General features: G+C 55.6%; 1 protein-coding gene across 6 annotated transcripts in view; it reads left to right on the forward strand.

Moving 5' to 3' along the window:
• Positions 1 to 300: 300 nt before the first annotated feature.
• KCP (kielin cysteine rich BMP regulator) overlaps positions 301 to 25,218 on the forward strand; it is a 29,655-nt gene continuing 4,737 nt past the window's right edge. The window contains exons 1-33 of one of the 6 annotated variants that reach the window (XM_070369257.1): positions 301 to 630; positions 3,681 to 3,847; positions 4,381 to 4,570; positions 4,651 to 4,727; positions 5,326 to 5,401; positions 7,127 to 7,194; positions 7,394 to 7,490; positions 7,638 to 7,720; positions 7,926 to 8,019; positions 8,859 to 8,947; positions 12,663 to 12,756; positions 12,883 to 12,962; positions 13,039 to 13,132; positions 13,465 to 13,550; positions 13,625 to 13,706; positions 13,966 to 14,118; positions 14,209 to 14,312; positions 14,390 to 14,483; positions 15,484 to 15,657; positions 15,777 to 15,859; positions 16,008 to 16,101; positions 16,190 to 16,378; positions 16,702 to 16,872; positions 17,602 to 17,778; positions 18,451 to 18,536; positions 18,791 to 18,881; positions 19,009 to 19,091; positions 19,161 to 19,254; positions 21,252 to 21,425; positions 21,684 to 21,766; positions 22,378 to 22,498; positions 24,837 to 24,916; positions 25,113 to 25,212. In XM_070369257.1, coding sequence (XP_070225358.1) covers positions 309 to 630; positions 3,681 to 3,847; positions 4,381 to 4,570; positions 4,651 to 4,727; positions 5,326 to 5,401; positions 7,127 to 7,194; positions 7,394 to 7,490; positions 7,638 to 7,720; positions 7,926 to 8,019; positions 8,859 to 8,947; positions 12,663 to 12,756; positions 12,883 to 12,962; positions 13,039 to 13,132; positions 13,465 to 13,550; positions 13,625 to 13,706; positions 13,966 to 14,118; positions 14,209 to 14,312; positions 14,390 to 14,483; positions 15,484 to 15,657; positions 15,777 to 15,859; positions 16,008 to 16,101; positions 16,190 to 16,378; positions 16,702 to 16,872; positions 17,602 to 17,778; positions 18,451 to 18,536; positions 18,791 to 18,881; positions 19,009 to 19,091; positions 19,161 to 19,254; positions 21,252 to 21,425; positions 21,684 to 21,766; positions 22,378 to 22,498; positions 24,837 to 24,916; positions 25,113 to 25,212 — 3,850 coding nt within the window. In that variant the 5' untranslated portion in view covers positions 301 to 308. Of the gene's footprint in view, positions 631 to 3,680; positions 3,848 to 4,380; positions 4,571 to 4,650; positions 4,728 to 5,325; positions 5,402 to 7,126; positions 7,195 to 7,393; positions 7,491 to 7,637; positions 7,721 to 7,925; positions 8,020 to 8,858; positions 8,948 to 12,662; positions 12,757 to 12,882; positions 12,963 to 13,038; positions 13,133 to 13,464; positions 13,551 to 13,624; positions 13,707 to 13,965; positions 14,119 to 14,208; positions 14,313 to 14,389; positions 14,484 to 15,483; positions 15,658 to 15,776; positions 15,860 to 16,007; positions 16,102 to 16,189; positions 16,379 to 16,701; positions 16,873 to 17,601; positions 17,779 to 18,450; positions 18,537 to 18,790; positions 19,092 to 19,160; positions 19,255 to 21,094; positions 21,426 to 21,683; positions 21,767 to 22,377; positions 22,499 to 24,836; positions 24,917 to 25,112; positions 25,213 to 25,218 lie in introns of those variants that run through there. The other 5 variants (XR_011463960.1, XM_070369258.1, XR_011463961.1 and 2 more) reach the window with 5 other exon arrangements.

The following is a 25,218-nucleotide window of genomic DNA, read 5'->3' on the forward strand; positions in this document are numbered from 1 at the left end:
GTGCCAGCCACTACCCTACCCTAAATTCCTTATCTCCATAGTCTCGCTTAGTCCTCACTGCAAGTCTATAAAGTAGATATTATGACGAGTTTACAAATAGGGAAACTGAGGCACGAAGTTAGAGGCCTACGGGCACGTGGAATTGGCTGAGCTGGGATTTGAACCCAGCTCAGTTTGCTTCTCCTATACACAGGTGAAGAAGGGAACCCCAGGGTGGCAGAGTGACCCAAGGGTCAGGGAGACCAGCGGTCCCAGAGCCTGAGAGTGATGAATTTGTGGGTTTTTTTAAGGACTGGCTCCTGGACCCTATGCAAGAGAAGTCACCCCCACTTGCTTCCAGCTTCCGGCCCCCCAGGCACTCTCCTGCACCTCTGAGCCGGGGCTGGGGTCAGGATGGAGGTGCCATCAGGCAGGCAGGCACCACAGGCCTGGATGACAGACACCAGAAGCCCTCCCTGAACAAAGGCTGGGTGGGAGGCGGCCTGGTGTGTCCCCACCCCCACTCCCTGTGCCTGCTGAGCCAAGACTACAGTCAGCAAGGCGGGGAGAGCATGGCCAGGGCCGTGGCCGTCCTGCTGTCCCTCATTCTGCAGCTCGCAAGCCGGACACTGGCCCCGGGGACCAGCCGAGGTAAGTTGGGGTGCTGAGGGTTTGGGGACAGCCAGGTGGGACCTTACCTCTTGCTCAGCCCAGTCTGAGGGAACAGCTGGGCTGGGAGGGGGGCTGCCTCCCGGGGCCCTGCCTTGCAGTGTGTTCGCCTCTCCGGCCAGCCTGAGTCCTCCCCATCGGTGGAGGAGCCAGCGTGGTGCCGGCGGCACAGAGACTATGACATGAGGTTCTGGGGTCCTGGGGCAGGAGGGGGCTTCCTGCTCTGGCCTCGGGAGGAATTCTTGCAGGCAGTGGTGGGGGAGAGGCTGCCCTGGAATCTGGGAGTCTGAAGTTAATTATTTGTCCTGAGAACAGAGGGGAAAAAAAAAGAAGGTCCGCCATGGGAACTGGCTTTGAGTGTCTGTGTCTGGCTTTCCTCCAGAAGGACCGGCAGGAGTAGAGGGGTCAGTGCATGGATTGTGTCGGGCGGGGGGGCAGCGCGGGGAACGGAGGGGAGCTGAGGACAGTTCCATGGGGAGGAATCAGGCTTTGCACAACAACCAGGAGCTCTTCTCTGCAGATCTCTCCAGGAAAAGGACTGGCTGGATCTTCCCTGAGGGTCCCATAGGACCCCAGCTTCTCCTGACCCCCTGTGTTTGCTTAAGCAGGCAGGCAGTGGCCTGAAAGGAGGAATCATGGGGCATGGGGTGTAGAGCTGAGGTGAAGGGTATAAGATACTGGGACCACCCTTGGCCACCCTTCATGGGGCCGGGAAGGGAGCTAGATACCACACCAGGACAGAGAGCCATTCCAAGTGATGACACCCTGCCCAAGGTTTGTTGGGGGGTAGGAGAGTGGGCTGAAAAGATAATGGGCACTTGGGAAAGGTCACATTTGGATTTGCTGCTGGGCACCTTCAGATGTAGGATTTAAAGCAACTGTGCCAAGAGAAGAGGAGCAGCTGGAGGCAAGGAGACTTCAGCCTCCAGAGTGGAGATGAGAGGGGAGAGGAGCAGAGCTGGGGAGATGGGGTGAGGGGATAACCGGCTGAGACCAGAGACTGATGGGGTTTGGGAGGGGTACCAAGAGGGCAGCTGAGCCCCAGATTTCTAGGTAGGTGGGGGTGGCATCGAGCTTCCCAGGTGGCGCTAGTGGTAAAGAACCTACCTGCCAATGCAGGAGACCTAAGAGACGCAGGTTCTATCCCTGGGTCAGGAAGATCTCCTGGGGGAGGAAATGGCAACCTACTCCAGTGTTCTTGCCTGGAGAATCCCATGGACAGAGGAACCTGGTGGGCTACAATCCACAGGGTCGCAAAGTCAGGCACGACCAAAGCAACTTAGCACGCACCACAAAGGTGGCGTTAACCAAGCCAAGGAACCCAGGACAAAGCAGATTTGGACAAAAGAAGACAATTTAGGTTTTGGACTAGACTCTCCAACCCACTTTGGTGGAGGCAGTCAGGCGGCTGGGGAGTGAGCGACATTGTGCCCTTGCTTCCTTGGACTAACATTCACCAAAAGCTCTTTCAGCCACCCAGGCCAGCCTCACTAATGAGATGCCTCTGAGGAAGGACTCTTCCCTTTCCCTCCTCCCCTTTCTCCTCCTCACCCGCCTCCCGCTCCAGACCCTCTGCTGCCCTGCCCACCTCACCCAGAGGAGGGATGATGTTTGGGAACCAAGCCTGGAATCAGACGATCCCCATCTGCATGGTCTTTATTTTCCTGATTGTGGAATAGAGATCAAAGTGAGGCAAAAGTGGCCTTCCCCAGCCTCTCCCAGGACCCAGTGTCATCTAGAACCCGGGACAGGCTGTCTTCATTCTGATGGAGCCTTGAAAGCTAGTAGGGGCCCTGCCAGCACTTTCCCCAAACCCTTTAAGAAATGCAGCCACATCCTACTTTCTGGAGCACACCCTGCCCAGTGTGGGTTGCCAAGCCCCTCTGCCATAGGCCTGGAAAAGAGTGGCAAGGCTTGGGTGTGACAGCAGGGGGGAGAGTTGCCCATTGCTGCGCCCAGAAGCGGTGTCCTTTCTGAAGATGAAGCCAAGCAGATGGAGGCGGGGTTTGCTCACAGACCCCAGGTCCCTGAAAGCAGGCCCATCTTTCACTGGTCTGTCTCCCTCTCCTGCTGACTGTGTTGACTTGTGGGCCCTCCCAGCATGACATGTCAGTTCCCCAGGCTGTCCCTGGCAAAGACCCTGGTCTGAATGAAGCTGGATGACCCTGGCACGTCCCCCGTGGCTGGGGACCCCTGCAGAGTCAGAACAGACTACAGGGAAACCTGGTCTGTATCCTCCCTCAGGCTCCCAGTGAGCTGGGCTCCCTGGGGCTTATACCTGCCTGAGGTTCTTGTTACTGTCGTTCAGTCAGTAAGTTGTGTCTGACTCTTTGATACCCCATGGACTGCAGCACACCAGGCTTCCCTGCCCTTCACCATCTCCCGGAGTTTGCTCAAACTCATGTCCATTGAGTCGGTGATGCCATCCAACCATCTCACGCTCTGCCACCCTCTTCTCCTTTTGCCTTCAATCTTTCCCAGCATCAGTGTCTTTCCCAATGAGTCAGCTCTTCTCATCAGGTAGCCAAAGTATTGGAGCTTCAGCTTTAGCATGAGTCTTTCCAGTGAATATTCAGGGTTGATTTCCTTTAGGATTGACTAGTTTGATCTCTTTGCTGTCCAAGGGACTCTCAAGAGTTTTCCCAGCCTCACATTTCAAAAACATGAATTCTTCGGTGCTCAGCCTTCTTTATGGTCCAGCTCTCACATCCTTACGCAGCTACTGGAAAAACCATAACTTTGGCTATACAGACTTTTTTTTTTTTAGCAAAGTGATGCCTTTGTTTTTAATATGCTGTCTAGGTTTGTCATAGCTTTACTTGGGAAAACTGGTCTGGGTCACTTTTGTCCACCCAGGGCACCCTCCTCCTCCTCCAATGCTTTCCAGCCCCTCACAGACCATTTTTCCTTCCCAGGACGGTGGGTTTGGCAGGTGGACAAGGGTGGGATATAGGACTGATATTGGGAAGACAAACCCAATATCCTTGCTAGCCCCTCACCCATAGGCCCTCCCTGGATTCTTGTGCCTTCAGGTGGGGCCATCTCCAGGGAGCCCCTTGGCCTTGCTGACATCCAGGACTACCAGTCAGAGGGGCCAGCCCACTCCTCAGCCCCTGCTGGGGTCCCCGAGGAATGGTGGCGCCCCCTGGAGGAGCAGCTGGAAAGGCTGGAGGCAGAGGTCACGGAGCTCAGAGAACAGGTACCATTGAAGGTGGTTGGGTGTGCAAGGGGCAGGGCAGGCCTGGCGTAGTGGGAAGAAAGGAGGGAAGGGGAGCTTGTGGGACCCTGAAACAGAGTTTTGTTTTAAATGCACATAGAAAGGCTCTTATCTGAACAGTTAACATTGGTTCTTTCTTACACGAGAAGGACCTCCAGGTATCTGTCAACCAGATTTTCATTTTCTTTCATGTACTTGGTGGACATTATGGAGTGCCTACTTCATATAAGACATTGTCAGGGAAAATTTTGGATGGATTAAGGTCTTTAACTGTTGGGTAACTTAACAAAAAAGTCCCCTTTTGTCTAAAGAAGAGGACTGGGGGCCCATGCTCCTCTGGGAGCCCGTCCAGACCCCAGGCCGTGAGAACTGGCGCTGTCTGAGGGGATGCTGCCCGGAGGTGGGCCCACCTCTGCTCCATCAAGTTTCCTTCTCATCCTGCCCTGGCTTTCATACACTGTGGGAAATGGTGGGGGAGGCTGAACCAGTGCCTCCCACCCCCACCTCTTCCCCAGAACAAGGACTTGCAGGGCAGGGTGACGCAGCTGGAGTCCTGTGAGTGCCACCCAGCTTCCCCCCAGTGCTGGGGGTTGGGCCGGGCCTGGCCCGAGGGGGCTCGCTGGGAGCCCGATGCCTGCACAGCCTGCGTCTGCCAGGACGGGGCTGCAAACTGTGTCCCCAAGCCCGGCCTGGCCCGCTGCCACGGTGAGTGCCATCTGCCTGCCCGTGGGCACCACCCTGGGGCCTGGAGATGGCCCCGAGTGACAGCACCGTGTCCTCCCTAGGCTGCAGCCACAATGGTCAGGCCTATGGCAATGGGGAGACCTTCACCCCAGATGCCTGCACCATCTGCCGCTGCCTGGTGAGTTCTCACGGGCCCCTGGGATACCCCACCCCTGTCCCCCTCACCTCAGCTGCCTGTCGCTGCAGCTGGTGTGCAGAATGTTTAGAAGGGGGGCGTTCTACCTGCCATCCCTCCAAGCCTTGCCTCTGGCAGCCTTCAGTTGATTCTGAATTGTTGTGCTTTCTGGAGCTCAACCCCCGCAACACACACAGAGGGGTTCTTATCCTCCTGTACCCACTCCTCACCTGTGCACCCTCAGTGTCCCCCACTCATGCGTCTGTCCCTGTCATCTACCTGCCTCTTCTCCCTCACTTGGCTCCACCTTCCTCCAGCCTTCCCTTATTCACCCCTCCATAGGAAGCCCTCTGTTCCCTTCCCAGGATCTCCCTACTCTGGAGATGTGGCTGGCTCTTGAAAGCGCTGGTTTCCGAGGGTTGAGAGTGGCAGGAGATGATGGGGGTGGGGGAAGGATGTCCCTTTTCTGCCCTTGGGCCAAGGGCAGCCTGCAGACTCTGAGCCCGCTCAGCCTCTTGCTCCTCCGGTGGGTCCCAGCCTGGGGGGAGGTTTCAGTTCTGAAGGACCACCCTCCAGAGTTCCATCACCTGCTTCCCCACAGGAAGGAGCTGTAACTTGCACCCAGAAGCCATGCCCGAGAGGACCCTGCCAAGAGCCAGGAGCATGCTGCCCACACTGTGAGCCCGCTCAGCTTCCTGTCTGCCCCAGCCACACTTCCCACACTGGTGCCAGGGCCCCCAAGCCTGGCCTGCCCCCTGCTATGTGCCCAGAGGGTGCCCGCCTGGTTGCTCCGGTTTAGGGAGTTTGGAAGCGAAGTGCAGGTCAGCAAATGCTGCCTCTGGCCTGGGACTGAGCCAAAGGCTTGACATGATCTTCTTCCTTCCCTCCAGGAGCTTCTAATCTAGTGAGAAGATGAATTTACATAGCTAGTGTAATACAAGATTTAAGAGCTAGTGAACAGATTAAGAGGAAGCAGAGAAAGGTACTAAGTGGCCAGTTGCCAGAGGAGAGGGCAGGGAGGGCTCTATGGACAACGCGTCATCCAAGCTGGGTCTTCAAGGAAGAGTGGGGTTTCCACAGAAGGAGGGTCCTCTGCACACCAGAATGCGGAGACGTGTGTCACAGCAAATCAGCCTGGGAAGGCCAGTGGGAACAGGCTGCTATAAGCCTTGCAGTTTGGACATTCTTCTGTGGACAATGGGAGCCATTGAAGGCTGCAGAGCTGGAGTGTGGCATGTTCCAAGAGGCATTTTTGGAATATTCTTCTGGTATGGGCTAGATGTAGGAAGACCAGGTAGGGGGTTATTACATGCCCAGTGGTCTGGGCATGGAGCCAGAGATGACAGTAGGCTACAGAAGAAAGGTTGTTTCTAAGGAACATGGTTGTATGCCATAGAACAGTGGACTCCGAGCTTTAGGAGACTAGGAAGGCCATGGGCCAGTGACATGAAGAGAGCTGGGCGGAAGTGGAGGCAGTGACTGCTGGGAAGTGTTACTAGCTCATAGTTAGGAAGATAAGGTTTCCAGCTTCAGCAAATAAAAACAGGATGCCCCGTTATATTTGAATTTTAGATAAATAGCACATATTTTTAAGTATGTCCTGTGCAATATTTGGGGTGTACTTATACTAAAAAATTTTGTGTTGTTCATCTGAAATTCACATTTAAGTGAGTGTTCTATATTTTAATCTGGCAACCATACTGCAGGAAGAATAGCAGCTGGTAGTTTGAAAGGTGGGACAGGGGTCCAGGCACTGGTTGAGGTCTGGCAATGTAGCCTGAAAGTCTTGGCCAAGATGAGACAAGGAGTAATGTCTTTGGAGTCATTAGATCTCAGTGAAAAGGGACACACACACACACACACACACACACACACGTGCTCGCATGCGCACGCACACAGCTTGTAAGATAAATGGTGCCTCAGGGCCATTGCTAGCCCATATGATGTCTTAAAGAGCTGACTCATTTGAAAAGACCCTGATGCTGGGAAAGATTGAAGGCAGGAGGAGAAGGGAACGACAGAGGACGAGATGGTTGGATGGCATCATCAATGGACATGAGTTTGAGCAAGCTCTGGGAGTTGGTGAAGGACAGGGAGGCCTGGCGTGCTGCAGTCCATGGGGTCGCAAAGAGTCGGACATGACTGAGCGACTGAACTGAACTGAACTGATGATGTCTTTGGTGAAATTTTTAAAAAGTCACTCTTCCCTCACTGCTTCCATGTGTTGTAAAATGATGGGCCTACTGATATTAGAGTCAGACACTATACTGCCATCTGCTGAAATGTTGTAGTAAATATACAAATCTGATTCTCACCCAAACAGTGCCCCTTTGATGTCGCGTCCTTGTCTTTTGCCCCAATTCGCTGGGTCCCTTACTTGGGGCCTGGCCCTGGTTTTGCAGGCTGCCCTGGAGGCTACAGGGATGGGGAAACGTGGCAATTGGAGCGCTGTGTTATCTGCACCTGCCAGGTAAGGGAATCAGAGCCTGGCCCCAACTACCAGCTACATCCCTGCTGTCCGGCATACCCCAGGCCTGGCAGTGCTAAGCCTGACCTGGGGGCCAGGCAGGGCTGCTGCTGCCACCCTGGCACTGAGCCCTGGAGTTGTCTAGGCCTCCACTCGGCTTGGGCAGTGGAGAAGGCAGGAGGGCTCAGTGTCTGTTCTGTAGGCAGGGACAGTGCGGTGCCAGGGGCCCTCATGCTCAGAGCTCAACTGCCTGGAGAGCTACACCCCACCTGGGGAGTGCTGCCCCGTCTGCCAGCCAGGTGACCTGCCCTTGTCTTGCCTACCCCCTCACCCTGGCCTCAGCCCCAGAGGGTTCCATACCTACCTGGGGTCATGCCTTCCCCTGGGTGATGACCAGCCACCTTGCTCTCTACTGACTAGCTTGTCTTTCTGGCAATCTTCCCCAGGCTGTGAGTATGAGGGGCAGCTTTACGAGGAAGGGGCCAACTTCCGGTCCAGCTCCAACCCTTGTCTCCAGTGCTCCTGCCTGGTGAGTCCCCCGCACCTTTGCCCGGGCCCTGCTCCTCCTGGGATACCCGCGCCTGCTCCGGGCCGCACCTGCCACACTTTCAGCCCCTCACATACCTCCCGAGGCCTGGTGCCAGAGAGATCCTCCCTCCATCCCCGCCCTGTGGCCCAGCGTGCTCTCTCCGGGAGCCAGAGCCGGAGGCAGCACAGCTGTGGGTGTGTTACAGAGGAGCCTGGTTCGCTGCGTGCCCACGAAGTGCCCGCCCATCCCCTGCCCCAAGCCAGTCCTGAGGCCTGGGCACTGCTGCCCGACCTGCCAAGGTGAGAGCCCCTGCCCCTTCCCTGGTGGAGCTCCAGGTGGGGCTGTTAGGCTGTTTCATCAACCCAGAGCTCACTCTACAGACCCCTGACCTGGGGGTTTCGTCAGCGGGGGAGCCGCGCCTGACCACACCTGCTCCAAGTTCTACCCTTGTCACTTAGCGCTTGTGTGCCTCTGAGAGAGTTACTCCGTGCCTCAGTTCCCCATCTGTAAGAGGGGGATAATGATACTGTATATACCTCGATAAACATTGACAATTACCTGCTTTGTGCAAAGACACCCGTGGACCCTCGAGGCAGACCACTAGAGGGCGACACTGAGTCACAAACTAGGACTGGCAAAGGCGGGATTAAATTCCACGCAGATACTATAGAAACTCAGAGGAAGGAGACCTAGTGGAGACCTCGTCCAACCTGGGCACGGAAGGGAGGGCGTCCTGGGGGTGGTGGGTCGGGACTGAACCTCAAGGCTAAAGAGCAGTTCGCTAGGTGAAGGGCAGAGGGCATGCCAGGAAGAGAGGGCCGTTTGGGACTGACACTCCATGTGAGGTGGGTGTGTGTTGGTTGGGAAGGCGCAGGCTGGTGGGCGTGGCTTACACTGAGAGGTGGGGGGCAGAGCAGAGACAGGTGGGCGTGGCCATGCTGGCCCTCGAAGACCTAGAAAATCAGGCTGAGGAGCTTGGGCTTGACCCTGCCTGGGGTGCTGGGAAGCTGGGACAAGGGGTCCAGGCAGAGGCAGGATCTGGTGGGGTTTAGGGTCTGAGGAGGACCCTCAGAGGGCATGTGGAGGAGGGAGGGTCTGGCTGAAATTTCCACCAGGCTTCTCTGCCTGTCTCCCCCAGCTCAAGGCTGCACAGAAAATGGTTCTCACTGGGAGCATGGCCAAGAGTGGACCACCCCTGGGGACCCCTGCCGGATCTGCCAGTGCCTGGTGAGTCCCCATGCTGCTCTGGGGCTGTCCCCACCACTACCCGACCCCGGGTCACCCAGATTCATTCCTTCACTCCACTGAACACATCCCAAAAGGCACTGTGAGGGGACAGAGATGGAAGAGACCCAATTCTGGAGGCTGTGAGGCTGGGGAAGGGGTCGTGCCTGTATGTCCAGTTCCAAGCACAGTAGGTGGGCAGCATGTTTGTGAACCCAAACAAGGCGCTTCAGGTTACAGGAGGAGTGAGGCTGGGCAGACAGGATGTGACGGGGGCACAAACTCCAGGGACGGAGAAATACAGTTGATCTGAGATGTCCAGAGCCCTGCTGTCTGAGCAGGAGCCACTCCGTGTGGACACTGAGCCCTCAAAATGTGACCGTCCTGTTTGAGATGGGCTTTAAGGGTAGACTATGCACTGGATTTCAAAGACGAATTATGAGAGAAAGATGCATAAAATGTCTCATTAACACTTCATGTTGATTACATGTTGAAATAACTTCTTGGATACATTGGTTTGAGTGGAATATAATGTTAACATTTAGTTCCATCTGATTCTTTTTCTTTTTGAATTTTGACTACCAGGGAACTTTAAATGACATATGTGGTTTGTGTTCTATTTCTATTGGGCAGCACAGATCTAGAAAAACTTCGGGGTGGGGTGGTGTTTACTTAGGTCTGAATGAGTGAGTAAGATTTGGGCAGGGAGGAATGGGGGGACACTCCAGGTGCTATAGACTGAATGTCTGTGTGCCCCCCTCAAATTCATATGTTGAAATTTTAACCCCTACATGATGGTATTAGGAGGTGGGGCCTTTGGGCGGTAATTACTTCTAGAGGGTAGAGCCCTCATGATTGGGATTTTGTTGTTGTTCAGTTGCTCGATCCATGGGGTCTAACTCTTTTTGACCCCATGGACCGCAGCACACCAGGCTTCCCTGTCCATCACCATCTCCCAGAGCTTGCTCTAACTCATGTCCATCGAGTCGATAATGCCATCCAACCATTTTGTCCTCTGTCATTCCCTTCTTCTCCTGTCTTCAATCTTTCCCAACATCAAGGTCTTTTCTAAAGAGTTGGCTCATCGGATGGCCAAAGTACTGTAACTTCAGCTTCAGCATCAGTCCTTCCAATGAATATTCAGGACTGATTTCCTTTAGGATGGACTGGTTTGATCTCCTTGCAGTCCAAGGGACTCTCGAGAGTCTTCTCCAACACCACAGTTCACAAACATCAATTCTTCGGCACTCAGCCTTTTTTTATAGTCCAACTCTCACATTCATACATGACTACTGGAAAAACCATAGCTTGACTAGATGGACTTTTGTTGGCAAAGTAATGAACGGGATTAGTGCCTTTATTTATATATATAAAAAAAAAGACCCCAGAAGGATTTCCCTGTGGTCCTGTGGTTAAGACTCTGTACTTCCACTGCACGGGGCACAGGTTTGATCCCTGGTTGGGGAACTAAGATTGTGTGTGCCACAGAGCACAGCAAGTACAGCCAAAAATAAAAAAAGACCCCAGAGAGCTCTCTTGCCCCTTTCACCATGTGGGGGATGCAAGCAAGAAGACAGCCATCTATGAAGCAGGACTGGGAATATCCCCTGGAGGAGGGCATGGCAATCCATTCCAGTATTCTTGCCTGGAGAAGCCCATGGACAGAGGAGCCTGACAAGCTACAGTGCAAAGCATCTCTAAGAGTTGTACATAACTGAAGCAACTTAGCAGGCACTCATGCTTGAAGCAGGAACAGGCCTCTCACCAGACATCGAAACTCCTAACACCTTTATTTTGAACTCCCTGGCCTCCCACACAGTGAGAAATTTTTGTTGTTTATAAGCCACCCAGACTACAGGATTTTTACTACAGAAGCCTGAATAGACTAAGACACCAGATATAGGGAAGAGTCAGGGCAAAGCCTGGGGGAGAAAGGCAGAGACACGAAGGCCTCACGTCCAGGCAGGGTGCACGCCAAGTAAGGCTATGATTCAGAGGGCTGAAGCCAGAGCCACAGAGCTTCCTGGCAGCTCAGCAAGGACGAAGGACTCCACTGCGAAGGCCATGGTGCACCCACCCCCTTGTTACCATGTGCTTCCCCGCCCTGTTCACATGGACACCCCACATGCCCACCCCACCTGTGAGAGACACTCATGGGGCTGGAGGTAGCGAGCCAGGTATAGGTGTGAACTCCAGGGACTGGGTCTGTCTGGGAAAGACCGTGGGGAGTCGTAGCAGCTGTGTGTTTGTTAAGTGTCAGCTTCTGGAGAGGGATGCCACACCACATACTTATCTTATGCCCATACAAGGCTGTGAGGACAGCACTATTATTGTCTCCTTAAAATTTTTTTTATTTCATTATTTTAAAAGTTCTTTATTGGAGTTTAATTGCTTTACAATGTTCTGTTGGTTTCTGCAGTACAACAAAGTGAATCAGCTATCAGTTCAGTCAGTCAGTCGTGTCCAACTCTTTGCAACCCCATGGACTGAAGCATGCCAGGCTTCCCTGTCCATCACCAACTCCTGGAGCTTACTCAAACTCATGTCCATCAAGCTGGTCATGCCATCGAAAATCTCATCCTCTGTCGTCCCCTTCTCCTCCTGCCTTCAATCTTTCCCAGCATTAGCGTCTTTTCCAATGAGCCAGTTCTTCCCATCAGGTGGCCAAAGTATTGGAGTTTCAGCTTCAGCGTCAGTCCTTCCAATGAATATTCAGGACTGATTTCCTTTAGGATGGACTGGTTGGATCTCCTTGCAGTCCAAGAGACTCTCAAGAGTCTTCTCCAACACCACAGTTCAAAAGCATTCATTCTTCAGGGCTCAACTGTCTTTATGGTCCAATTCTCACATCCATACATGACCACTGGAAAAACCATAGCCTTGACTAGACTAGAATCAGTTATGCGTATACACATGTCACCTCCCTCTTGAGCCTCTCTCCCACCCCTCTAGGTCATCACAGAGCACCGAGCTGAGCTCCCTGTGCTATCGCAGCAGCTTCCCATCAGCTAGCTATTTACACATGGTAGTGCATATATCTCAGCGCTACTCTCCCAGCTCCTCCCCTCCCCTGCCTCCTTCCTTCGTGCCATAGTCCATTCTCTACGTCTGCATTTCTATTCCTGCAAATAGGATCATTCTCTTTTTTTTCCAGATGAGTAAACTGAGTCACAGAGAACTTTAGGTGACATGCCAGGTTATACATCTGTATTTGTTTTTAGGGCTGCAGTAACAAAGTGCCACAAAGAGTAGCTTAAACAACAGAGATTGGTCCTCTCATGGCTCTGGAGGCAGAAGTCCAAGATCTAGGTGCTGGCAGGGTTGGTTCTGACTGAGAACTGTCAGGGAGACTGTTCCAGGCCCCTCTCCAGCTCTGGCAGCTGGATGGCAATCCTTGGCACCCTGTGGCTTCTGCCTTTGTCTCCACATGCTGCTCTCCCTGTGTGTGTCTGTGTCCAAATTTCCCCTTTTTAAAAGAACACCAGTCGTTGGATCAGAGACCACCCCCTTCCAGTCTCACCTCATCTTATGTGACTACATCTGCTACGACTCTATTTCCAAATAAGGTCACATTCTGATGGGGTTAGGACTGCAACATAAGAATATGAAGGAGGACACAATTTGCTCATAACAACATCTAGTTAATGGATAGCTAGGACTCGAAGGCTATCTTGCTACCTGGCTGCGCTCTGATAGCCCCTTCCTCTGTCCCCCACAGGAAGGCCACATCCGGTGCCGCCAGCGGGAATGTGCCAGTCTGTGCCCATACCCTGCCCGGCCCCTCCCGGGCACCTGCTGCCCGGTGTGTGATGGTGAGTCAGCAGGTGGTCGGGGGATCCGAAAGCGGATGGACAGCCTATCACAGGCCTCCTGAGAAGATCAGGACACTGACTGGCACACGGCCCTGAGGAGGGTCTCAGGCACCGTCTTCCCAACAGGCTGTTTCCTAAATGGGCGGGACTACCGCAGCGGGGAGCCCGTGGGCTCTGGGGACCCCTGCTCGCGCTGCCGTTGTGTCGTGAGTGTGGCTGCCCGGTAGGGAGGGGTTGGCGTCTGGGCCTGCCTCTCACATGCTGACCAGGCCTTGTTGGCAGAATGGGAGTGTCCAGTGTGAGCCTCCACCCTGCCCACCCACGCCCTGCAGACACCCAGGCAGGACCCCGGGGGAGTGCTGCCCTGTCTGTGACAGTGAGTGAGGGCTCCAGTCACCAGGGGGAGGGCTAGCCACTGCCCCAGGAGAGGCTCTGGGTCTGGGGGTGGGGGTGGTTGCCTCTACCGAACCTACAGAAGCCCCCTTGAACCAACCTAAGCTCTGTCACCAAGGGTGAGGGATGAGTTCTCTCCTCACCTCATGGCATGCTGGGCACCTGGGGGCTGGTGGAGGCTGGCAGGCAGGGCTTCCTGGAGGACATGTGTGACTGTCCTTATCAGGATGGAGGGGTGGTGGAGGCCTCAGGTGTGGTGAGGCTTCCCCATCAGCCCCCAGCCCTGTCCCCCTGCCCCTCTGTCCTCCTGTCCAGGCTGTGAGTACCAGGGACACAAGTATCAGAACCAGGAGACCTTCCAACTCCAAGAGAGTGGCCGCTGTGCCCACTGCTCCTGCCAGGTAGGCAGTCCTGCTGTCTCACATCCCAGTTCTGTCTTGTCCCCTGAGGGCCTCTCACCCAGCCTCCCTCCTAGGCTGGTGAAGTCTCCTGCGAGGAGCGTGAGTGCCCAGGCATGCCCTGCACCCTGCCTGACTCTGGCCCCGAGCTCTGCTCAGGTGTGTGTATTGGGGGACGGGGCAGGGAACAACCATGAAAGGGTGCTGCTCACAGCAGCCAGGAGTGTTTCTTCACAGTAAGGGAGTGGGGGCACATCCTTAAGTCCACCAGCCATTCCAGAGTGGGTTCAGAGGCTGCTGTGGGGATGGTGAAGCTAGGGTCCTGGGAAGGGTTCTGGGTAGTCTGGGAAGGACAGGGATGGATGGAGGTGCCTGGGTTGCCATGGTGACACCCATTCCCTGCCTCACACCACTGTAGTCTGCGTGCTTGATGGAGAGGAGTTTGCTGAGGGTGTCCAGTGGGAGCCTGATGGCCAGCCCTGCACGACCTGCTCCTGTCAAGCTGGGGTACCTGTGTGTGGGACTTTGCTCTGCTCCCCAGCCCCATGCCAGCACCCCACCCAGCCCCCGGGTGAGTGCCCTGCCCTGAGCTAGCTTTCTCCCCTGTGCCTTGACCAGTTCACCTTGATGTGTAGGGCTCTGACCCACCTGCCCTGCCCAGGTGCCTGCTGCCCCAGCTGTGAGAATTGCACTTACCATGGCCAAGTGTATGCCAACGGGCAGAACTTCACAGACGCAGACCCTTGCCACACCTGCCACTGCGAGGTACCTCCCCAGGCTTGCTGCTGCCCGGCTCAGCCCCTCCCAGGACCCACCGCCATTGCCCTCTCACCTGCTCCCAGGATGGGACCGTGACGTGCTCCTTGGTCAACTGCCCTCCCACAACCTGTGCCAGGCCTCAGAGGGGACCCAGCCAATGCTGCCCCAGGTGCCCAGGTATGTACTTACTGCACCTGTGTGGCTCGGGGGACCCTTGACTCTAACACTCCATGGCCCCTTGGGCCCTTAGTGAAAGTGAAAGTCGCACAGTCATGTCCAACTCTTTGCTACTCCATGGACTATACAGTCCATGGAATTCTCCAGGTCAGAATGCTGAAGGGGTAGCTTTTCCCTTCTCCAGGGGATCTTCCCAACCCAGGACTGAACCCAGGTCTCCCACATTGCAGGCAGATTCTTTACTAGCTGAGCTGCAAGGGAAGCCCAAGAACACTGGAGTGGGTAGCCTATCCCTTCTCCAGCAGATCTTCCCGACTCAGGAATCAAACCAGGGTCTCCTGCATTGCAGGCAGATTCTTTACCAACTGAGCTATCAGGGAAGCCCCCCCTTGGGGGCCTAACCTTAACCCTAACTTTAGACAGCAATGGCCTTCTGAATTGTTTTCAGTCTGACACAGCTTGGAACTCTCCGGAACTCACAAGGCAGGGGTGGGAGACACGGCAGACATCCGTTTGTCCTTCATGTTACTACACCCACCCTTCTCTCCCATCTTGTACTACTTCCTCTTCCACTGCCCGCACACCCGGATCTCGTGTAACTACCTGTACAAGACGGGTTCAGATGACAAGTGTTCAAGTTTTCCATACCATAGGCTGGGAGCTGGGATGTGGTGTGCCCTGATCCCTGCCCACATGGAGAGTGTGCGGGGCGCAAATCACAAACACAGGCAGGCACGTGCACTCGCCCTACAGCTCTTCACCCTCAGAGGCACACACATCTGCCTGCAGGTAAAGGGACTACTCACATACACACACACGCATGTGCTCACAGAGATACCCTTGCGTGTGTACAGCCCCTCCTCCCCCTCTCACTCCATGGGGACAGCTTCTAAGTGGCACTTCTGCGGTGGCTCTGGACTCAAGGCGGGAGGGGCTGTCAGTCTGCTCCTTGCGCTGTCTCTGTGCCCCCATCGTGCCCACCCCCCACCCCACTGTGCAGACTGCGTCCTGGAGAAACAGGTGTTTTTGGACGGTGAACGCTTCTCGCACCCCCGAGATCCCTGCCAGGAATGCCAGTGCCGGGAAGGCCATGCCCACTGCCAACCCCGGCTCTGCCCCCGGACCTCCTGTGCCCACCCGCTGCCTGGTGTCTGTTGCCAGAACAACTGCAATGGTGAGGCGAGCAGAATAGGGGGTGGTTTCCGGGATTGCTTGGCCTTTAGGTCTGGAGAGGGCAGCGTGCCCTTGGGGGAGGAGGGCCTCCCCTGGGCCTCTAGCTGCCCTCTCCTCCAGGTTGTGCCTTTGGTGGGAAAGAGTACCCCAACGGGGCCGACTTCCCCCACCCCTCCGATCCCTGCCGTCTGTGTCACTGTCTGGTGAGTCTGCCATGCGGATGGGAGGAGGAGTCGGGGGAGGGAGGGTGGGGCTTGGGGAGACCAGGAAGGTCAGCCAAGATCAGGGTGGGAAGGCGTGGGGGCTCCTCCACCTCCTACGCTAACTGGCCCTGGACTGGTCCACCTGCAGGGAGGCACTGTGCAGTGCCTGGCGCGCCGCTGCCCACCCTTGCCCTGCCCAGAGCCGGTCCTGCTGCCCAGAGAGTGCTGCCCACGGTGCCCAGGTAGGCACTGCGCCCCTCGCCACCTCTCCAGGCTGGATCCCCTCCACAGCTTGTCCCCAGCCCCGCTGATGGAGGCTCTCCCCTGCAGCTGCCCCCTCGGGCTGCCCCCGGCCAGGGGGCTTGGTCCCTGCCCACCACCAGGAGCACTTCTCCCCGCCCGACGACCCCTGCCGCCGCTGCCTCTGCCTGGACGGCTCGGTGTCCTGCTGGAGACTGCCCTGCCCTCCCGTGCCCTGCACCCACCCGCACCAGGGGCCCTGCTGCCCCTCCTGTGACGGTAACGCCCTGGCCATCCCCCTCCCTGCCCTGTCCCCCCTTCTTCCAACTCCACCCCTCGCCTTCTTGGTGCCCCTCTTCCTCCACGCCCCTCTTTATCTCCAGGAGGATGCCACCTCCTCTCCCCACTTCCTCCTGGCCTGCCCCTCCCACATCGGGGTTCTCACTAAGAAAATGGGGAAACAGTGCCCACCTGATCCACAGGGCCTGGCAGGGTGGGGGGTGGTCTCCGGGATGGCTTGGCCTCTAGGGCTGGGAGGGCAGCATGCCCTGGTAATGCGCCTGGTACTCCACGAGCCCCCAGCCTCTCACCTGTCCCACTAGGCTGCCTGTACCAGGGGAAGGAGTTCACCAGCGGGGAGCGCTTCCCTTCGCCCACTGCCAGATGTCACATCTGCCTCTGCTGGGAGGGCAGCATCAGCTGTGAGCCCAGGGCCTGTGCACCTGCCCAGTGCCCCTTCCCTGCCCAGGGTGACTGCTGCCCTGCCTGTGATGGTGAGGGGAAGGGACTGGGGGGTAGGCTGGGAGGGCAGGCTCAAAGTCTTCTTTACTGCCCAGAGCGCATGCTAAGTCACTTCAGTCATGTCCGACTCTTTGCGACCCCATGGATTGTAGCCTGCCAGGCTTCTCTGTCCATGGGATTTTCCAGGCAAGAATACTGGAGTGGGTTGCCATTTCCTTCTCCAGGGATCTTCCTAACCCAGAGATCAAACTCAGGTCTCCTGCACTGCAGGCAGATTCTTTACCATCTGAGCCCCGAGGGAAGCCCCTTTACTGCCCTCAGTTCAGTCACTCAGTCATGTCCAACTCTTTGTAACCCCTTGGACTGCAGCACACCAGACTTGCCTGTCCATCACCAACTCCCGGAGCTTTCTCAAACTCATGTCCATAGACTCAGTGATGCCATCCAATTTACTGCCCTGGTATGGGTCAAAGATATTTATTATTATAAGAAAAAAAGCCCTGGACTAAATTCTAGGTGGATTTTCCCTATAGACTGCACAGGGGGCTTCTTTGCAGACCAAAGGGGAGAAAGTCTGTCCTTTGGCCAGTCCATCCACCCCCCTGCACAGCCCCCTCCACTGCCAGCACTTAGCCCTGCCCCTTGCCCCCAGGTGCCCTTTGAGCCCTTGAACTCAGGCCAGGTCCAAGCTCAGAGTCAGATGACCGGTCTCCTCTCTGATTTCCGCTCCTCCACCTTGGCCTCCCTGTTCTCTCTTGAAGGCTGTGAGTATCTGGGGGAGTCCTACCTGAGTGGCCAGGAGTTCCCAGATCCCCGCGAGCCCTGCAACCTGTGTACCTGCCTCGGAGGCTTTGTGACCTGCGGCCGCCGGCCCTGTGAGCCCCTGGGCTGCAGCCACCCACTCACCCGAGCTGGGCACTGCTGCCCGACCTGCCAGGGTAGACCTGCCCTCCCACTGCCCCTGTCAGTGGGTCTGGTCACTGTCACCCTCCCCTGAGACAGCCTCACAGCAAGCCCACACCCTGGATTCTCCTCGGGTTCCTCACCCCATTCTCAGCCTCCTCTGGGTCTCTGCTGTCACCTCACGCTGACTGTCGTACTCACCAAATACGCAGAAGGTCTGTGTGGCCAGACCTTCACGTCCTTTGGCTGTCACCCTGCCTCCCTCAAACATGTCATGAGGCTAGAAGCCGTTCAGTGATTCCCACAGCCCTTGAGTCACCCAACACGCCCAGCACCTTCCTTCCCTCCTGGCTTCCTTCATCCACCCTCCCAAGCCCAGCCCACCTTCATTTCCAGGTGCCCCTCCCTCACATCCGCCTCCCACCCTGGCCTGTGCTCTGCAATCTTACTCTGTCCTCCCCCGCTTCACGCACACAAGTCTCTCCACCGTGGTCTGGCCGAAGTCTTTCCTCCCGTCCCTCCCCTTCCCAGCCATTCACCTCTCCCTTTCGGACTGTAGCTAAGCTTTGGTAGAGGACCCCAGGCCCGGCTGTGGTGTGTGGCCCGGTGTGTGTGTGTGTGTGTGTGTGTGTGTGTGTGTGTGTGAGTGGGTGGGTGGAAGGCTCCGCTGATTGCAGCCCCTTCCACTGCATTCCCTTTTCTCCCAGGATGCCTCTATCATGGCGTCACTGCTGCCCCTGGAGAGACCCTTCCTGACCCACTAGACCCCGCCTGCTCGCTCTGCACCTGCCAGGTGAGGTGGCCCTCTGGGGGCTTGGGAACCCTTCATCCCTTGATCCTCCTCTCTGGCAAGAAAAAAAGGTTGTTCCTCCTCCCGGGCTGCACTCTGCCTGTGACATCCACTGGGAGCAGGATTGGGTTCAGGTCTGCCGGGGCCAGGGGAGGGGGTCAGTACAGGTACTCCCCACGGAGGGGCCGTGTGCAGCCCTGTTTGAGGGTGTGATGATACGGGGGTCGGGATGTGGCCGGGCGACCTCTCTCCCCCAGGAAGGCTCCATGCGCTGCCAGAAGAAGCCGTGTCCTCCAGCTCTCTGCCCTCACCCCTCTTCAGGACCCTGCTTCTGCCCCGTGTGCCACAGTGAGCACACACGCCTGCCCCCACGCGCTTCTCTGCCCCTCCTCCCTCCCTCTCTGCCAGGCCTGAGGTGGGACCGGGCAAGGTGGCTCGACCCTGCACCCTCACCCAGGACACGTGTCGCCCACAGGCTGCCTCTCTCAGGGCCAGGAGCACCAGGACGGGGAGGAGTTCGAGGGGCCCACAGGCAGCTGTGAGCGCTGTCTCTGTCAGGTGTGGCAGGGAGGTGGCCGAGGGGCTGGGGGCGGGGGGAGCAGGCCACTGAGCCTGCCTCTCCCACAGGCCGGCCAGGTCAGCTGTGTGCGGCAGCGCTGCCCACCCCTGTCCTGCCCGCTCCAGGTCACGGAGCCGGGGAGCTGCTGTCCTCGCTGCAGAGGTGCGCCGGGCTGATGGGGGCTGCCCCCTTGTTTCCGTTGCTGGGTCCCGTGTCCCTCCATCTGCCCCACCGCCCTCCCCTCAGCTCTCCTCCAGCCTTTCCACCTCCCTGTCCACCCTTCTGGCCTGCCCACACCTCAGGACTTGAGCTCTCACCATGCCCACCTTCATCTCTTCCTTCCTGTTCCTGCCCCTGGCCTGCCCAGCCCATTTCTCCTTCTAGATTCTTACTGGAATATCCTCAAAGCTATCCTGTTCCTAACCACACCCCATTCATATCAGTTCAGTTCAGTTCAGTCGCTCAGTTGTGTCCGACTCTTTGCAACCCCATGAACCGCAGCATACCAGGCCTCCCTGTCCATCACCAACTCCCAGAATTTACTCAGACTCATGTTCATTGAGTCAATGATGCCATCCAGCCATCTCATCCTCTGTTGTCCCCTTCTCCTCCTGCCTTCAATCTTTCCCAGCATCAGTGTCTTTTCCAATGAGTCAGTTAGTTGCATCAGGTGGCCAAAGTATTGGAGTTTCAGCTTCAGCATCAATCCTTCCAATGACTATTTAGGACTGATTTCCAGGCTGTCACTGTTTCCATTTCCCCATCTATTTGCCATGAAGTGATGGGATCAGATGCCATGATCTTAGTTTTCTGAATGTTGAGTTTTAAGCCAACTTTTTCACTCTCCTCTTTCACTTTCATCAAGAGGCTCTTTAGTTCTTCTTCGCTTTCTGCCATAAGTGTGGTGTCATCTGCATATCTGAGGTTGTTGATATTTCTCCCAGGAATCTTGATTCTAGCTTGTGCTTCATCCAGTCTAGCATTTCTCATGATGTACTCTGCATACAAGTTAAATAAGCAGGGTGACAATATACAGCCTTGATGTACTCCTTTCCCAATTTGGAACCAGTTTGTTGTTCCATGTCCTTCTAACTGTTGCTTCTTGACCTGCATACAGATTTCTCAGGAGGCAGGTCAGGTGGTCTGGTATTCCCGTCTGTTTAAGAATTTTCCACAGTTTGTTGTGATCCACACAGTCAAAGGCTGTGGTTCATAATGGTACTCATGATAGTTAACATTTGTTGAGTATACACCATGTGCCAGACTCTGAGTTAGGCACTTTATACACACCATCTCATCAGGTAGGTATTATGATTAATTATTTCCATTTTACAGGTGAGATAACTGAGGTACAGAGAGTTAGCATAACTTACCCGTGGTCACTTAGCAAGTAGGTGGCAGAGTCAAGATTTGTATCTAGGCTGCCTGGTTCTAGAATAGGGGTCTTTTTTAGCCTATGAAGAAGACCCTAACCCCATACACTGCCCCAAATGGTATAAGAACCATGAGTATCTGCTTGGCCTGGGAGGTAGGCAGGACAGAAGAAACCTCCATTTAATGGGTAAGGAAATTGAGGCTTGGAGAGATGGAGTTACCTTGGGCACATGGCTAGTGATGGAACCTTTCATTCATCCCGTGCATGCCTGCTAAGTCGCTTCAGTCCTGTCCGACTCTTTGCAACCCCATGGATTGTAGCCTGCGAGGCTCTGTCCATGGGATTCTCCAGGCACAGATACTGGAGTGGGTTGCCATTTCCTCCTCCGAGAGATCTTCCAGACCCAGGGATCCACGCTGTGCCTCTTGTGTCTCCCGCGTTGGCAGGCGGGTTCTTTACCACTAGTGTCACGTGTGTGTATCGCCCTCCTGCCGCAGGCCCGCTACTGCTGCTTGTCCTGGGCTGTGACGGGCAGCGCTTACTGCCGGGCTCGGGGTCTAGCAAGCAAGCAGAAACAGGATTAGAACCTGGGTGTTCTGACCCTGACCCAGTGTCTTTCCCCTCCAGCACACACAGGGGTTCTGTCCCAGCTTCCTACTCCAGCCCTGAAGAAGCCCCTCCTGGTTACCCACATGCCCTACTGACTACGCAGAGTGGGGCAGGGGATCGGGGCAGACATGCAGAACCCAGACTCAGAGCTCACCCCTGCCCACCTTGGACACAGGCTGCCTGTTTCATGGGGAGGAGCACCCCGAAGGCAGTAGCTGGAAGCCCCCTGACAGCCCCTGCTCCTCCTGCATGTGTCATGAGGGTGTCATCACCTGTGCCCGCATCCAGTGTGTCACCTCCTGTGCCCAGCCCCACCAGGGGCCCAGTGACTGCTGCCCTCGGTGCTCTGGTATGCCCTCGATGCCTGGGGAGGGGTGAGGCGGGGGGTGGCAAGGAGGCAGAACCAGTCAGCATCTCCCTGCCATTGCCCTGGGCTGGGTGGCCCCCGTTCTTACACACACTCCAATCTCTGAGGTTGGGGGGTCCAAGGGGCAGAGAACCCCCCCCCATGGCATGGCGGCCAGTCTGAAAGTTCCCTGGTTCTGTTCTACTCTTACCCCACCCCACCCGTACCCCCCCAACCCCCCAACCTTCACCCTCCAACAAGACTGTGAGCATGAGGGTCGGAAGTATGAGCCAGGAGAGAGCTTCCAGCCCGGTGCAGACCCCTGCGAAGTCTGCGTCTGTGAGGTAGGGGAGGGCACCGTGGAGGGGCAGGCACTGTGGGGTCAGGGGGGAGCAGGGGGGAGCAGGCACTGTGGGGTCAGGGACAGGCCTGTGTCCCTGAGGCCAGGGAGTGAGGCAGGGGCTTTGGGTGAAGGGCCAACAGGGCCAGGAAGTCTGGGGTTGTGGGGCAGGCAGTGTGTAGGCCCGCCCGGCTGGAGTGGAGGGTGCTGTGGGTAGAAATCTGGGGGGAGGCACCTGGGAAGTGGTCGGGACCCTATCGGGAGAAGTCTGTTTGAAAGCACGGTGAGCCAATGGAAGGGTTTTGAGCAGGCAAATGACGTCATGGATCAGGAGATTAGGCAGTGGGACTGAGGAGGGAAGATGCCCTGAGCTTGCAGAAGGCTCAAAGGTCACAGAAAGGCTCACGCCCAAGTGACTACAGGAGCAGGCACCCCATAGGTCACCTCTGAGGATTGGGGCGGGGGGTGAGGGGCAAGTCTGGGGAGAGGTTGAATCTCTCTGCAGACGGGAGTCTGACCTACACAAGGCAGACAAGAGGTGCCTGGAGTCCAGGGGAAAGGGGGCGGCTCTTGGCTTCCGTGGCCCGGACCCCAACCCTCTGCTCTCTCGTTCAGCTGCAGCCCGAGGGGACACCCAGCCTGCGCTGTCACCGGCGGCAGTGCCCCCACCTAGCGGGCTGCCCCACCAGCCAGCTCCTGACCCCAGGGCCCCAGCAGTGCTGCCCCACCTGTGCCGGTGAGTCCCCGGACTGGGGGGAGGCCAAGAGGGCAGGGCTGCCATCCCCCAGAGTGACACCAGAAGGGCCAGCCAGCTCTCCTCCACAGTCCCAGCCCCTTCCTCAGTCCAGTGGGTTGTTCTAGAAGCCCACACCCTAGCCAGTGCGACCTCTACGGCCCTAAGGGGAAACCAGGGAAACTAACTGTTGCTGGGAGAAATATCAATAACCTCAGATACACAGGTGACACCACCCTTATGGCAGAAAGTGAAGAGGAACTAAAGAGCCTCCTGATGAAAGTGAAAGAGGAGAGTGAAAAAGGTGGCTTAAAGCTCAACATTCAAAAAACTAAGATCATGGCATCTGGTCCCATCACTTCATGGGAAATAGATGGGAAAACAATGGAAACAGTGACAGACTTTATTTTCTTGGGTTCCAAAATCACTGCAGTTACCATCTGCAGTGATTTTGGAACCCAAGAAAATGAAATTAAAAGACGCTTGCTCCTTGGAAGAAAAGCTATGACAAACCTAGATAACATATTAAAAAGCAGAGACATTATTTTGCCAACAAAGGTCTGTCTAGTCAAAGTTATGGTTTTTCCAGTAGTCATGTATGGATGTAAGAGTTAGACTATAAAGAAAGGCTGAGTGTCGAAAAATTGATGCTTTTGAACTGTGGTGTTGGAGAAGACTGTTGAGAGTCCCTTGGGCTGCAAGGAGATCCAACCAGTCAATCCTAAAGGAAATCAATCCTGAATATTCATTGGAAGGACTGAATGAAGGAAGAAGCTGAAGCTGAAGCTCCAATACTTTGGCCACCTGATTCAAAGAACTGACTCATTGGAAAAGATGCTAATGCTGGGAAAGATTGAAGGCAGGAGGAGAAGGGGACGACAGAGGATGAGATGGTTGGATGGCATCACAGACTCGATGGACATGAGTTTGAGCAAGATCTGGGGGTCAGTAAAGGACAGGGAGGCCTGGCGTGCTGCAGTCCATGGGGTCACAAAGAGTCAGACACAACTGAGTGACTGAACTGAACTGAGCTGAAGCCTGCCGCCTCTTGTCCAGCAGGTGGTGCTACAGGTTTGCAGTTGTGCAGGCTGCTGGCTTGTTGAGGGCAGGGATCTTAGGACCAGAGGGGCACTGGGTGGTCCAGCTACAGAGGTGGGGAGAGCTATCCTTACCAACACCTGCTAGAATGTGCTGTAGGGGGAGAGAAAAATAATAATACTTATTAAGCACCTACTGTATGCCACGTACTGCTGCTGTTGTTCAGTCGCTCAGTCATGTCTGACTATCTGGACTGCAGCACGCCAGGCTTCCCTGTCCTTCACCATTTCCCAGAGCTTGCTCAAACTCATGCCAAGTCAGTGATGCCAATCAACCATCTCGTTCTCTGTCATCCCCTTCTCCTTCTGCCATCAATCTTTCCCAGCATCAGGGTCTTTATTAATGAGTCAGGGTCTTTATTAATGTGTCCTTCCAGTGAACACCCAGGACTGATCTCCTTTAGGATGGACTGGTTGGATCTCCTTGCAGCCCAAGGGACTCTCAACAGTCTTCTCCAACACCACAGTTCAAAAGCATCAGCCTTTAAGGTGCTCGGCCTTCTTTATAGTCCAACTCTTGCATCCACACATGACTACTGGAAAAAACCTAGCTTTGACTAGATAGACCTTTGTTGGCAAAGTAATACCTCTGCTTTTTAATATGCTGTCTAGGTTGGTCATAGCTTTTCTTCCAAGGAGCAAGCATCTTTTAATTTCATGGCTGCAGTCACCATCCGCAGTGATTTTGGAACCTAAGAAAATTTAAAGTCTGTCACTATTTCCATTCTTATTAAGCACCTACTGTATGCCACGCACTGTACTTGGTGCTTTTAATAAACAGTTTCACATTTAATTCTCACAGTTACCCAGTGACAAGGAATTTTACAGATGAAGAAATTGAAGTTCAGAGAAATTGATTAATTTGCCAAAAATGGCACAGGCTCTGAGTGCTGGAGCCAGGATTGGACCTGGGGTACCTGGCTCATTGCGCTTCCTTCCAGACAAAATGATCAGAAGTGGGAGGGGCAGGCCAGGCAGCCCCATGGTCCTTAGCGACCTCAGGCTGAGGAAGCCACACTTTTTTCCAGGCCCCCCATCCTAGCAGAGTTCCTTGTCAAAAGTCCAAACTTTTCTTGGCTGAAACAAAAGGAAAAAGGATTTATCTTCCCTGGAGTGATGGTGTCAGGGCTATAAGTATATCCTGGGCTCAAGAAATCCTGGGGCACAGTAAGGGGGCAGGCGGTCAATGGGGCTTTCGTCCCTGCTCCCCCAGCATCTCCCATACTGCATTCTTGTCTTCACAGAGGCGCTGAGCCACTGCACAGAGCACCTGCTGGGGTCTGAGTTGACCCCACCAGACCCCTGCTACAGCTGCCAGTGCCAGGTGAGCCCTCTTTCCTTGGGGACTCCTCCAGCCCCCTCTTTTTCCTCCTCTGTTGCTGTGACTCCTCTCTTTAGCACCTCCAGGCTTCCCAATCACCCCAGCAACATTCACCCACTTATCCTGAATGTCACATTCCACCTAGCCCCTGCGCCTTCCCTGCGGTTTCTTCCTGTGCTGTTCCTATGCCCTTCCATAGGACCTGACTTGGCTCTGCATTCACCGGGCCTGTCCTGAGCTCAGCTGTCCCCTGCCTGAACGCTACATACCCCCTGGGAGCTGCTGCCCCATGTGCCAGGGTTCGT

The sequence above is a fragment of the Bos mutus genome, chromosome 4 (genome assembly GCF_027580195.1).
Source record: "Bos mutus isolate GX-2022 chromosome 4, NWIPB_WYAK_1.1, whole genome shotgun sequence".
Lineage (NCBI taxonomy): Eukaryota > Metazoa > Chordata > Mammalia > Artiodactyla > Bovidae > Bos > Bos mutus.